General features: G+C 41.2%; 2 protein-coding genes across 2 annotated transcripts in view; one reads left to right on the top strand and one right to left on the bottom strand.

Annotated features, from left to right (window-relative positions):
- LOC105937599 (NADH-cytochrome b5 reductase 3) lies at positions 1-6,779 on the top strand. The gene is made up of 9 exons (XM_012878983.3): positions 1-132; positions 383-508; positions 639-711; positions 1,187-1,293; positions 1,389-1,518; positions 2,157-2,240; positions 3,103-3,188; positions 3,277-3,376; positions 6,163-6,779. The coding sequence occupies exons 1-9, from the start codon at positions 112-114 to the stop codon at positions 6,333-6,335; spliced, it is 900 nt and encodes a 299-aa protein (XP_012734437.3). The 5' UTR covers positions 1-111; the 3' UTR covers positions 6,336-6,779.
- A 63-nt stretch (positions 6,780-6,842) lies between these two features.
- Positions 6,843-13,809, bottom strand: part of ppfibp1a (PPFIA binding protein 1a) — a 40,693-nt gene continuing 33,726 nt past the window's right edge. The window contains exons 13-25 of the mRNA XM_012878982.3: positions 13,211-13,265; positions 12,915-13,062; positions 12,436-12,562; positions 12,236-12,358; positions 10,014-10,164; positions 9,687-9,798; positions 9,534-9,622; positions 9,150-9,272; positions 8,952-9,077; positions 8,690-8,878; positions 7,758-7,916; positions 7,612-7,677; positions 6,843-7,528 (exon numbers count right to left, since the gene is read on the bottom strand). Coding sequence (XP_012734436.2) covers positions 7,442-7,528; positions 7,612-7,677; positions 7,758-7,916; positions 8,690-8,878; positions 8,952-9,077; positions 9,150-9,272; positions 9,534-9,622; positions 9,687-9,798; positions 10,014-10,164; positions 12,236-12,358; positions 12,436-12,562; positions 12,915-13,062; positions 13,211-13,265 — 1,555 coding nt within the window. The 3' untranslated portion in view covers positions 6,843-7,441. The remainder of the gene's footprint in view (positions 7,529-7,611; positions 7,678-7,757; positions 7,917-8,689; positions 8,879-8,951; positions 9,078-9,149; positions 9,273-9,533; positions 9,623-9,686; positions 9,799-10,013; positions 10,165-12,235; positions 12,359-12,435; positions 12,563-12,914; positions 13,063-13,210; positions 13,266-13,809) is intronic.

Below are 13,809 nucleotides of genomic sequence, written 5' to 3'. Positions count from 1 at the left end.
ACGCGAAGCTGACAGGCTGGGCTTCCGTTCCACTTGAGTCGCAGTGAACTCCCCCTGAGCTGCTCCAGCAAACAAACACACCGACCTTGGCGCTGTCTGGACGGACGCAAAATGTTGTCCTACATCATCGGGGTGAGTATGAACCAATGCAGCGTTATCAAAGCGGCGCACGCCTCGCCGCCATGGCCTGCGCTCACACGCAGTTCTTCCACATGTAGCCGTGGTCCTGGCGGCCTCCCCGCAGGAATGTGCGTGACTCATTTTTCCCTCTTGGGGGATTAAACTGAGTTGACTTTTAGCCGTGACAACGCCCCGCAGGGCTCCTAACGCAGCATGTAGCTAATGCTAGTCGGTGGTCTGCTGTCTGACCTTCTTCTCCCAGCTGATCCGAGGCGGCTTTGACGGCATCATCAACCTCATCTTCCGGCTGTTCTTCTCCAAGAGGAGACCCGCCATCACCTTGGAGGACCCCAACATCAAATATGCGCTCAGGCTCATTGACAAGCAGGTAACCACGGCGCTGTGTGCAGCCGCGCACGCCCCTGTCTGCAAACGCGGCTGGTGCGTTCACGGACCAGCTGCGTTGTTGTTGTTGTCGTTTTTCTGTGGTGCTGATTCTGTCTTTGTCGCCTGTGCAGATTGTGAGCCATGACACCAGGAGGTTCCGGTTCGCTCTGCCTTCTCCTGAACACGTCCTCGGCCTGCCCATTGGTCAGTGCGAACAAATAAACAGATTTAGGTCAAAATACCAACACTAAGTAGCGCATAATTGTGGGAAAAAACATCTTAAAAGTATAAATATGTGCTGTTGGTATTCATACCCTCAGAGCTGAACCACCGTTCACCGTTTGTGGGGGTGTGTCTCCAAACTTAACACACCTGCAGGCTTGAATTTTTGCAAATTCCTCTTTGCAAAAATGACTCTTTGCCCAGTCAGGTTTGTTATTTTAGGCTATCAGGTTGAAGCGGGTCTTGATAAGATGAACACTTTGCAGATTCTCCAGTTTGAAAACTTTAAAAACCACGTCTCGTTTTTGTTCCGTTTATCTGGCACTTAAAATCCAATGAGGTGTGAGAAAAATGTGTGAAATGTTGTATTTGCATCAATTAGTCGCTTTTCTCAGAATTACAGTTCTTTTCTATACAATTATAAAAGCTAAATGTCCATCTGTGCTCTCCTCCTCAGGTCAGCACATCTATTTGTCTGCTAAAATAAACGGGCAGCTGGTCGTCCGTCCGTACACGCCCGTCTCCAGCGATGACGACAAAGGCTTTGTGGACCTGGTGGTGAAGGTGAAGTCCAGAAGAAAGTTTTGTTTTATTTTCTCTCTCCCCCTGCGTGTTTTTATTTAATGTTTAAATGGCTTCTGTCTGTCATGCTCTGGCAGATTTATTTCAAGGGTGTTAACCCTAAATTCCCAGAAGGAGGGAAGATGAGTCAGTATCTGGAGAGCCTGAAGCTCGGCGACACCATTGAATTCAGGGGACCCAGTGGTCTTCTCGTCTACAAAGGCAAAGGTAAAAACCAGCGCTGTGGATTTCTACCAGGGGAACGGTGTGGAAAACAGAAAACTGGGTACAGAAATTGCTTGATTAGCCAGACTTTTCTCCATTTTCTATTATTTAAAAGCTTATCCAATTTTTTCTTACACTTATATAAAAAAAAACAAATTTTATCCTAGGTTTTTGATTTCCTGGCAGACACAAAAAGAACATTTGAAGTCTGTATCCTCTTACATCATGGTCTTCAACTTTATGTTTACTAAAAGCTAAATAAATAGATTACAGATACTTAAAGTCTAGAAAAATATGGGGTTTCCTTTTTTCGTTTTATATAACAAATTATTTAGGCCGTAGAACTTTATAGGCCACTTTCTCGCTTTACTGCAAGGGTTCTGAAATTGACGTTTGACCAGATTTTAAAAAGTGACTAAGAGAGCAACCTTAGTGTCATGTTTTCTCATCATTTCTGGAATAAACACAAGAAAGGAAAACTGGGTAAATGCTTTATTCTAAGTCAAATCTACTAAATTTTAGGAAAGTATGGATTTAGTACGTGTTAAATTTGTAGAGAACTCATGTTAGCGCTGACGTTAGCCTCATCGCTAACCGCTGCTGGTCCCGTTGGGTCTCTGAACCCGGTGTCGTCTCTGCAGGTGTTTTTGCCATTCAGCCGGAAAAGAAGTCTCCAGCTGTGACCAAGACGGCCAAACATGTGGGCATGATCGCTGGAGGAACAGGTGAGAAAATCAACACCACAGCAGTATGACAGTATGACTGGGTCGTTTATTCTACTAGAAGCCATCAGAAGATGTAAGTGGGGGTTAAGCAAGGCTCAGTTGGTGCCAGAAAAATATCCCCCAGATTTCAGCCCGTCCAGCACCAAGAACCAAGTCGTGTTTTAACTCCATGTCCAGGAACACTGATTGCTTTGTGTGGTTTGAAAGGCACATTAAAGAACAATTAAAATTTCCCCTAAAAACACACAAGCTGGCCAAATGTTATGCAGTTTGCTTAAACAAAGTTAAAGCCAAGCTTCACTTTGAGTTTTCAGGCATGAACGACTCCAGAACTAAAGAAATGGACCGGTGTTGATCAGTTTGTTCCAGTTTTTATCGCAAGATTTTGCCCCACTGACCGGTTCAAGGCCATTTTTCTAAATAAAACATTTAGAGTTGGATAATAAATAGAAGGAAGTCATTTCAGTTATTCTTTCTGTGCAGTCCGGTACCAAATGATCCGGTCTGAATCATCTACACTTACTAACACTTTATTTCTGTTAATATAATCAGATGGTAATTCACTGGAGGACAGTACTTTGTTAGCTTTGTGCCTAAAATACTTTTTCAAAGCAGAGTAAATATTTACTTGTGGAGCTGATTAGATGCTGCAGATCATCAGATTAGAGGCAGCGATAGACGTCTCTTCTGTAGGATATTTGAATTTAGATTCTTTCTGGTCTAGTCATGACGTACTTTTCTTTGATCTTTATTTAAATCAATGTTTATTTACTCTTTCAGTGTAATTATTTAGTAACAGATGTGTAGTTTTTTATAACTCTAAGGGTAAAATTAGACCTGAGCCTTCCTGTGCCTTCTCCAGGGATCACCCCCATGCTGCAGCTCATCACTGCAGTTGTAAAGGATCCTCAGGACCAAACCGTGTGTCACCTGCTGTTTGCCAACCAGGTGAGGCCCTCAAACCCGTATCACTCGTTTTCCGCCCATCTAAGGAGACGCCGTCTGCTGTTTAATAACCCAGCCCCTGTGTCGGCAGACTGAGAAAGACATCCTGCTGAAAGACGAGCTGGAAGAGATTCAAGTCAACCATCCAGACCGGTTCAAGCTGTGGTTCACTGTGGACAAAGCGCCTGAAAGTAAGTCCTGGGACTCTTTTAGCTGAAATCTGCCACAAACTGCAGATGTTTGAGAGCAGCGTCCCTTCAACAATGCTGCACATGTTTAAATCAACTTTAAATGTTGACAAATCAGCTCAGGATTGATTTCAGAAAAGTAAAATTTTTAAGCGTGCCTAGCCACTAGGGCGGTATGATTCTGCCAAAAATCTAAATTGTGATATATTTTAACCATAATTGCGATTTAATTCTGACTTTTCTCTGCATTAACCACCAGCAACAAAAATGGCCTGTAGATAAAGATGTTTGTAAAAAATGACTATTTAAAACAAGAAATTTGACTTTTTTTTATTAATCAGAATATTATTATTCAGAATTGTGAGTTGGACATAAATCCTTGTTTAGGAAAGAGCAAGCAACAAACAAGTCTATGTATCAAACAGTTTGACCGCTACTTAATGTTATGGTGAGATGTCTGGTAAAGTATGATTATATAACCTCTAAAACAAATGATAAATTAGATTATCTCACTGCTGCAAATCTCTTTTCCCTTCCACGTGGAGCAAACCCACTTTATTCATATTAAAGACACCTAAAGGACGTGTCTGATCCATTAATTGTTACCTAGCCAAAAAAAAGCACATCTCTGCGATTTGGAAATTGTGCAACCCTAATAGCCACATTATTAGACTTTATTTATGTTAGTAGCTTACTCTGGTTGCATACAAAGTTTTTATGAAAGATTATCACGTCCTGCTGGCATATTACTTGTTACTTTGGCTTTTTAAGCTTTGTTTTTGCTCAGTTTGTTAGTAAATAAAGCTTTTCATTGTTATTTTTAATAACAACGGAAGTACGTACTACGCATGAGCAGAAGGAGTTAAAACAAGGAAGTGGCTAACGGCTATTAGCATCTCCCAGCGAAACAATGAAGAAAGGGCCAAGATCCAATGAAAAAAAAAAAGACTGAAATGTTGCTGGGAACACATTATGAACGTTGGTGTTCACTGGAGCAGACGCTAAACCTGCCGAGGCTCAGATGTGACCGCAGGGTTGACTGACGTGAGGCTCTTAAAGTTGCTGTAGATCAGTTTAATAATGTTTGGTCTTTAATCACACCGAGCTGCCGCTTTACTGCGAGGCCTTGCAGAGGGTCAGGCTTAGGATAGTTCTGCGATACTGTCAGTAGATGGCGCCACATCTATTTATCTGCTCACCGCGCCCGTTCCTGGGCCTTAAGCCTTTAAAAAGGACCATCAAAACATTATCTGGATGGATGCTTGGTGTATATAACCTTATTTTATCATAAAACGTTTTTTGGTATTGTTTTGGTATATAATGTGACCTTTTTAAGGTACCAGTGCCATCACCGCTTGTCAGAAACCTCATTAAAAAGAGACGCCAGCTACTGCATATGTTTTATTTATCATTAAATCACGTCCCTAACCTTTAACCTGTTCAGTTATGGAAAAATGTAATCACAATCATTTAAAACGATCATTTATTGCACTTTAACCATGAACCCATGATGCATTCTTGTTGAATCTTCCCTTAAAATGTGTATAGACGGATTATATAAAGTTAGCTATTTCATTGTCACCACTCTCTGGAAAACATTACACTTGGAAAAAGAAAATAAATTAAGTTGAAAAGAAGTTCTAAAATTAAGACAAATTTCAATGTCTTATTTAAATATCATTAATTTTCTAGGATCAGTTTACTCAAATGTAACTAAAATGTTGCTAAATGTCTTGAGAAAAAAAATGCTTTTTCTTTAAAATGTATTCTGAATCTAGGCCCAATATCTAAAAACACAAATGAATTTCTCCTGAATTAAGCTACTGAAAGTCTGTTTCTATGCATGTAACTTGCCAACATATTTTCAGTGACTTCCTGTATTAGTTCTTTATAGATCAGTCAGATAAGTCTAGTTGGTTACACGTGACTGCTCCATCTTTAACCGCAGCGACTTATCAAAGCACATCTGCGTGAAACACCCAAGTTCAGCCTTAGAAAGTGGGCCACGGCCCGCAGATAAAAATACTTTAAGATAGCAGAACGTGTCAAAATACTTTGATCATTTGAAAACCTCCATTTTGATTATTTTACCAGCCTGTCAATGGTGATTAGGGAAAATTAACATTTTAAGTTATTGATTCATTTAGTAAAATTTACCAGCTCCTGTGTATCACAGTGTAGGAGTAATATTTGGGTTTTGCACCAACGCGCTCATTAAAGCTCTAATGAAGCAGATTCTTAAAGATATTTACTTTTTTTTTTTTACTCCAGGCTTTAGTATGGTTTTACTTGTAAATTAAATGTTTCAAAACAGTTTGAACTTTTAAAAACACACTTCTTTTTTTTTTTGGAAGCAGGCTGTAAAAAAAAAAAAAAGTACTTTATTTTTCAAATATCAGTTTGTTCTACTTTCACAGAAAACCAATAGTAAAACACATTTAAAGACTTTATTTAACAAACAGTGGTTTTAGTTTCAGATGTGAGACTAAAGGTCTCAAGGACACAAATGTTTTAATGCTGGTGAACAAATTTCAGCTGAAAAAAAGGAGCTTTGCAGGAAACTAGTGATATTTCTCTCTGAATGTGGAGAAATTGCACCACCTGGTGGACCAGAATATCAAGTAATTGATGGGTTTATATCTCAAAGGAAAGATTTGCTTTAGTCCATATTGGGATAAATCTGAGGTCAAAGTTTACTTCTGTTGGCCAGAGCTCAGAGGCTTGTTTGTACTCACAGCTTTTTAAAACTGCTGTTGCTGCATTTCACTCTGACTTTCTGTTCTCTTCAGACTGGGAGTACAGTCAGGGCTTCATCAACGAAGACATGGTGAGGGAACATCTCCCACCTCCTGGTGACGACACACTCATCCTCATGTGTGGGCCCCCACCCATGATCCAGTTCGCCTGCAACCCTAACTTGGACAAGGTGGGCCACTCGCCCAGCCGCAGGTTCGCCTTCTAGACGACCGTTCATCCGCCCGCCCAGAGGAAAAGAGGTGTGGATATTAGAGGGCCTCAAGTTATTGTCTCTGCCCTTAAAGCACTAAAGCAGAGGGATTTGCACAGTTTAAACCATATTTATATACCGTGATATTATTCATGCTAAACAAATCACAGCTAGGACCAAACCATGGGCGTTCTATAGGTCAGGAAGTTGAGAATAATGGTGATTTTTTTTTTTTTTTTTTTGGATATGTGTTTAATCAGGTTAGAACAAACCGGCTGTGGCTTCATATCAGGGCTGTTCATCAAGTGCCTTAAAGACCTGCAGAAGTTTTGTTTTATAAGGCCATCACTGCTTTATCCGTTGCTCTGGAATGCCGCCCAGTTAAACCTGTTTGTTAAGGATGTCACTTTAGTGCTGAATGTTGTATTGAAGATGAAGCATAAAAATGTTACTACCAAACTGACGTCTGGGGTTGTTTTGTAAAGGCAGCTTTTCCTATTAGGACAAAAACAGAATAATTCGTTGACATTTCTAAACTTTTATTACCAAAACAATTCACATGCACAACAAAGATTTAGCTTTTCCTTCTAAAAACACGTCTTTGGTTTCAAAGCTCAGCTGAAAATGTTACCAAGACTTTATAAGAAGATTCTTTCAGTAGAAATGGTTCCAGTCTCCCAAAATTACTTTGACTCATTAAACCGTCATGTCTGCCTAAGAGAAGAGGCGCTGGAGAACAAAACATGTAAAACCTTTCAATTGATTTCTTTCAGACTAGAAATGCTTTACATGTCTCATTGTGAGTACTTATTTCACCTCATTTTAAGACTAATCCTCTCTGCTGTTGGACTAGCTTATAACTTAACAGGTTCACTTTTGAAAAATCACATTTGACAGTGGCTAAATGGTCAAATTTCTAGTACAAATCATGTTTACACCTGAAACTGCAATGCTGTCTGAATTTCTCCACCTTGTATTGCAGGTAAAATACTGATTGCTCAGAATGCTGCTAAATTAATTGATCCTTGTAGTAAACTTTGAAACTTTCAGGTTACTTAAAAGACACTTGAGTTCATGCATATAGTGGCACTTTCAATAAATACAGTCTGGAGACTAAATACTCAGGTGGAGGAGTTGTGGCCTTCTGTTTTCTCCTCTGGGGGACGAACTGAGATCACCTGGAACATCTCCTCTTCCTTCAGCATGCTCTGAAACACACAGGAAGGAACATCTCCAGCTAATGTAGGACTCGTGTAGTGGATATGCAGATGGGAACAGCTTGGCCTCCTACCGTCAGATTATTGATTCCCTCTGAGAATGCTCCGATCTGCCTGACTGTTCCTTCAGAGTCTTCCATCTGGAGGAACAACGGAGATGCACGTCAAACATTGCTCTCTAAAAACCCAACTAGGAAGACCCAGCAGTGGAAACACCTACCTGCTCCAAGTGGTCCAGGGATTCCTCGTAGATGTGGACGTTTCTATGAAAGCTGCTGCTCTTTGGCATTTCCACATTCATAGGGCAGACGTAATCCTCCCCGTCGTCATGACGTTTCCTCCTCAGGGAGCCAAAACCACCAAAAGACGAACGTCTGGGCTGAAACAAGCAAGAGGCGCTGATTTCACAACAAATGAAGGTTCTGGGGGTGTTTTGGCAGCAGCTGTACTGACTCGCACTTTGTAAAACATGACCAACAGGGACAAATTCAGGTTTTTATTATTGATCATCAGACTATACTTTATACAATTGAAACATAATATAACTAATTCAAAACAGAAAAGGAGTTTTTTGCAGAATATTGTCCACTATTCATTGCATAGTAGTTCACAAACAGTGGGGTGCGCCCCCTAGTGGGGCAATAACAACGTTGCTTTTTTTTTTGTCCAGAAACTTCAGACCTTCTAAATGTGACAACAGCACCACCTGCTGTTTGGAGGTCAGTATGATGAATAAGATTAATAAACTCCTAAAAAAGTAGAAAAGCTAAGGTAACAGAAGTTTGTCTTTAATCATAATAAACAATTAAGCTATAAATGAACCCATATATGTTACAAAGAACTCTGGGTAATCTTTAGAATGAGAGCTTTAAAGCATAAAACACTTGAACCACAGTTAATAACAGAAGAAAGCTAGCATTGTTATGCCAAATGACGTGTTTTTATGTTTTTGGTTGTGCTGCTTTAAGTTTCACACTAAGAATGGAAATATTTCTGTTCATAAAAATAAAGACTGCTTAATAAAATTTTTTTCTCCTAGACTTGGGTAAACTGTACAAGCCTCCAGCAGAGAAACCGTAAATAGCAACAGATGCAGTTCTGGCTATTTTTCCAAGAGAACCTCAAACAGCAGAATCAGATCATTTGCATTACCTTAACTTTAGCTGTAGCAGTGAGGACGGTGTAATCCGGGTTTTCCAGACACTCCTGTTTGAGACGCTGCGCCTCGGAGCCGACCAGCAGATGGAAGTGCGTAGCCAGGTGGCGCCTCAGCAGCGTTTTGCTGGGAGGAATGTTGAGCAGGAGGGCGAGCGCTTCCACGTTGAACCGAGGCTCCAACACCTGCCAAACACAAACACGGTGAGAGACAAGTCACCTTGGAGCTCCGTCACCAAAAGACGCGTCGGGCCGTCACCATCAGTCCTCCGTGGACTCCGCTCCCTCTCAGGTTGGGAGCGTATTCTGCCAGATCCACGGAGCGCAGCCACTCCATCACCCTGTGGTTGGTCCACTGGCAGATCTCAGCCGGCGTCATGTGGTTCTGCACAAACACAAAGCCATTAAAGAAGGAAAGTGGCAGCTGGAACTCCGAGCAGAAGCGTTAGTGTGATACCTCGTCAGAGGGGCGTCGCCTCAGACAGTTCGGCTCATAGGAGTTCAGACGCAGGACCTGGATGGCCCTCTTGATGCTGAGGTGATGAAGAACGCTCCCGACCTTCAGAGACAGCAGGTCTTCCTATGGAGGAGCAAACATGTTACAGATCAGCGGAGGATCAATGATCCACAGACATCAGTTCAGACGCAGACAAGTCACATTTCTAGTCCTTTCCAGAACTTTCTTCCTCTGTCCATTTTTTATTTTTTTTTTAAATTTACAAACAGGAAAAAGGATGACCTGCAGTCAGGTTCTACAAATCTCAGCTAACAACCAAACTATTTGATTCGGGTCTTTTAAAGCGGTGGAAGGAGACAGAAGCATTAAAAGCTGTCAGCTCACCACCGTCATGTAGTGCAACATGCGGCCATCAACGCGGGCTTCATCGAAGTTGTTCTTGTACTGCGGCAGGCCGATATCATCCAGCCATCCTGAAGAAAGAAGAACCGTCAGAACGGAAACCAAAGGAGCTGCTGGAGAACCTGCGTCACTCACTGTTGACCCAGTTGTGGTCCAGTTTGCCCTGAAGGTCGTCGCCCTCCGAGCTGAGAGCCTGCAGGGCGAGCTGCAGCTTCTTCCTGTGCAGAGGCAGCTTCATTCCCAGCTCCTGAAGAGGAGGACAGGAATTTACTCTTAAGGGTTTCAGAGTAAATCTACTTAAAGTTTAATCTGTTTAGGGACGTTTTTGGTAAATTAGATCTTGTTTTATATAAAATAATTAAGGCTGAATAAAATAACTGCATCAAACGGTGTCCAACATGAACCTTATTACTTAAATCAGGATAAATAGGATTGTTTTTGACAACAGGAAATGACTCCCACCTTCTCCAGATCATGTTGTGATGCCTGCAGTAACGTTTGTCCCGATTTGACCCAGCTCTGTCCCTGAGCCGCGTACAAGCCGAGGCCCTGCTCCTGTAGCCACGCACAAACGTCCTCTTTACTCCACCGAGAGAAAGGAACGTCGACGGCCCTGAACACAGACAAGAGCTCTGTTGGTCAGGATTCACAACAGGGAGAGAATGGGGCTGAAAGCAAAGTCTTCATTCAAAATAAATGACTTCAATCAGTTATTAGTAATACATACAGAATCTAAAATGAAGAGGACAAAGTTCAAAATTAAAGACAGTTACATTTTAATAAACTGTTTGCTGTAAACTGAAGTTTAGAGACTGAATCCAAGAGTTTTAAGCATAAAACCTCAGCCAGTAAAGAGAAAACCCAACAAAGACGTCACAATATCCAAGTTAATGAATTCCAGACAAGGATCAAAATCATCTGATGCAAAACTAATCTGTGCAACTACATGACATTGGAGGGATCTTTTAACAATTCAATCTTATAGTAGCTGCACAAAAAGATTCAGCAAATCTATTTGTCTTATATAATTTGGTCTCTCTTTCCAGTGTAAAAGAACAATTGAGTTCATTTGTGTTCATTTGTATTTACCTGCCTCAATATTCATATCAATACTCATATCAATTAACATTTTCAGTTATTCAAAGGTATTTCACTGTTGTTAGGATATCAACAAGGTCAAGTGGAACGAGCTGTTTATCCCAGAACTGCATGGCACACTTAGATGGCACTGACCCAAAAGATTGGCACATATCTATCAGATACCACCCTGGAGGTGACACAGCTTCCCTGCTGATGTCACAGTTTGGATGTGTACCGCCCTTGTATGGGTGTGTCCCGAGATCCCTTTATAATGTTTGCGTGATGAGCACTCGAGGCCTCCTGCCGATCAGGGGCCCATCAGCGCTGGTGTGACTGTAACTATTTCTCTGTCTTTACCTAGATAAAATATAACTAAAAGCATACTTGTCTGTTTTATGCGTCCTACATTCAAGGTAATAAGTAAGTGGGGGTCGCCTGACTGGGTAAAACGAACTGGGTCCACCGAGGGTGCTTCACCGTAGACGGGACACGATGAAACAGTAACACTGTCAATCAAAAGCTATATGCACATTATTTTTTAATCTCAATACTCGTTTTTAATAACTTAATTCAATATTGACCAAAACATTTTTAAAGCTAATTAAGCAGGTCTAATTGTAGATGTAATGTTTTGATCTGCATGCTGGACGCCTGTTTGGATCGGCTAGAGAGAATATTAACCAACAGGCTAATTTTCATCATTAGAGATCAAATAATAGCAGTAAAGCATCGGCAAACAGCGTTTTCTGTGTTAAAATCAAAAAGTAGTATGGCGCTCAATTATTCTGAGAGCGAACAGATGCCCTTAAGCAGCAAAAGTTGTTCATGCTGGTTATGACTCCTTCTAAACATCGTCAGCAGAGGAGGAAGGTTGATTACAATGGTAGGTGGAGAAGGGATAAGTGCCTAAAATGACCCAAACGCTTCAGAATGAAATTATGTGCTTCCTGAGGTGAAGCGCAGAAAGTCAGATGGATGTTGGTCGACTCCATGCCACACAGACGTGGAGCTGTTCTCAGAAACGCTGCTTATCCAACTAAATATTAGCTTTGGAGATTCACAGGAAGGATCCGTCTTCCAACATGTTTCTTTTTCTACAGTAAACGTTTGTACCAACTTCAGCTCAAGGACTGATTTGATTCAATGGAATTATATCAGGATGTTTAGATTTACTTTTGAAAAACCTACAAAAATGTAGAAAACAACATTATGTTTGCCTTTTGATGCAGCACTTGTTTAAAGAGTTTATTTCAGGACTTTTAAAGGACTCTAAACCATCTTTGTGCAGCTCTACCTCAGAAGCCAAAATACTTAAAATTGTCAAAACAGGGTTGTTTTATTTCTATACTAAACATGTATTCTTTAAACAGAGATTGTGACGTGTGAAAACACAGTGAATGTTTATAACTGCAGTTGGTCTACAATCCAAAGAAAGCCCTGAAATCATTTGTTTTCACAATCAGAATGAGGTCTCCGCTCTTCAAACTATGTTTGAAAGAATCTAATCAGCCAAAAATAATCCAGTGAAGGTTTGATTTTGTTCCTGGTGTATTTTTTTTAGACTTAATTGGACCTGTTCACAATATATTTTACGAAACACCTACTTGTGTTTTGAGTCACGTGACCAGCCGAGGCGGGGGCCGGCGGTGGCTCTGACTCCGCCCCTCCTGAACTCCGTCTCAGCTCCATCATCCAGGTTGAAGGAGGTGGAGTGGCTCCTCTTCAGTCTACAAGAGAGACGCACAGTTAAAAACACAAATTCAGTTCAATCCAGACAGAGATGACACTATACACCCCGCATTACCTGCCAAAAAATCTCCTCAAGCCGCTCGACTTCTTCTTGCTGTCTGGAGACGAGGGGGGCGGAGCTGCACGGCGGGGTTTCTGTGGAGGAGCTCCAGCGAGGTCGAGGTGCTCCGTGCCTTGTCGCTCTGTCTCAGCCGTAAGAATTAAACGTTAAACATGCAAAGAGCTCAGAGTTTAAAAGCAGCACAAACACTAATTTAACCACATTTTAATGTTTAAGGTTTTACTTCAGATGGAGGATGTTCCTACTACCACTGAAGAGAAGACATGAGGAAAATACAATTTATACACCTGTATATTTGGTGAGTTTCAGGAAGAAAAATGTGGAGCAAGTTTTCCCAAATAGTAAAATGTAAATACATAAAATAATCGTATATTAAAAAGCTAATGTACGGAGGTCTTCTCAATTTAGAAACATGCAAACAAACATGAAGTAAGCGATGATAAGGCCTCAACATCAGATAGAGTTTTGTTTACCAAGGCTGGAGGAGCTGGCCGTCTGTTTGCCTCCACGCAGCTTAAAAAAGCCGCGGCCAAACGAGGAACGCACTTTCTTGCTGCCAAAACTCCCATCACTTGTGTTTGCCTTAGAAGAGGAGGAACCGGCTCCTGTTTTAGTTTTAACCTGAACAAATATTCACAGACTGATCAGGATACGAAGCAGAGCACAGTGTTGCTCTACATTCCCCCACTAGAGGGCAGCAGCACTACTTCCAGCAGCCCGATGAAGCGCTGCTCTTTAAATGAACGATAGAAATATGTTGAGGTTCTACCTGCTCGGTGCTGCCGGTTACAGCCGAACCGTCACTGTGTGGATCATCAAAGGCGCTGGAACAACCACATTATTCAAACGTCAGAAACAAAACGCAAAAAATATAAACAGCTTGTCTGAACAATACAGAAAATCCCAGGAAGCAGAGACTGTAGCAGCCTTACAGACCTGAAGCATGCTTTATTATTATGGGTCAATAAAACTGTTTTTCCTTTGTGATTACATTAAAATGACTTTTTTATTGAAAATCTTGCCTCTGCTGTACTATTTTCTACATGCCCAGGAGTATTAGAACATCTGCTGGTTAACACCTCAGTGTTTCTAGGAGCTGTAAAGTTCTGCTAAGTTCTAGTTTTTTTGTTAAGATCTTTAGGTTTCATCGTGGGCTGCAAATGAAATTATGGCAAAATTCTCATTTGCTGTTTCTTTAGTTAGGAAATGAGAAATCAACAGTAAAACATGAATTGGAGGATGCAAACCTGTTTCTCTTCCTTTCAGAAGAAGAAACGATTAACAGCAGGTTCTGTTAAATGGGCTCAATCCGCTTGTTGAAGTAAAATGACACGTTTTTGGTACGGGTAGAAAAGATGGTAAACTTAC

Source organism: Fundulus heteroclitus, chromosome 17 (genome assembly GCF_011125445.2).
Source record: "Fundulus heteroclitus isolate FHET01 chromosome 17, MU-UCD_Fhet_4.1, whole genome shotgun sequence".
Lineage (NCBI taxonomy): Eukaryota > Metazoa > Chordata > Actinopteri > Cyprinodontiformes > Fundulidae > Fundulus > Fundulus heteroclitus.
This window is presented reverse-complemented; position numbering and strand designations above follow the sequence as displayed.

Bases quoted from the DNA above. Each gene is read 5' to 3' on its own strand.
- LOC105937599 (XM_012878983.3), top strand. From the start codon at position 112: ATGTTGTCCTACATCATCGGG. The intron at 1,294-1,388 runs GTGAAGTCCAGA...ATGCTCTGGCAG, and splicing joins TTGTGGACCTGGTGGTGAAG to ATTTATTTCAAGGGTGTTAA. The intron at 2,241-3,102 runs GTGAGAAAATCA...TGCCTTCTCCAG, and splicing joins CATGATCGCTGGAGGAACAG to GGATCACCCCCATGCTGCAG.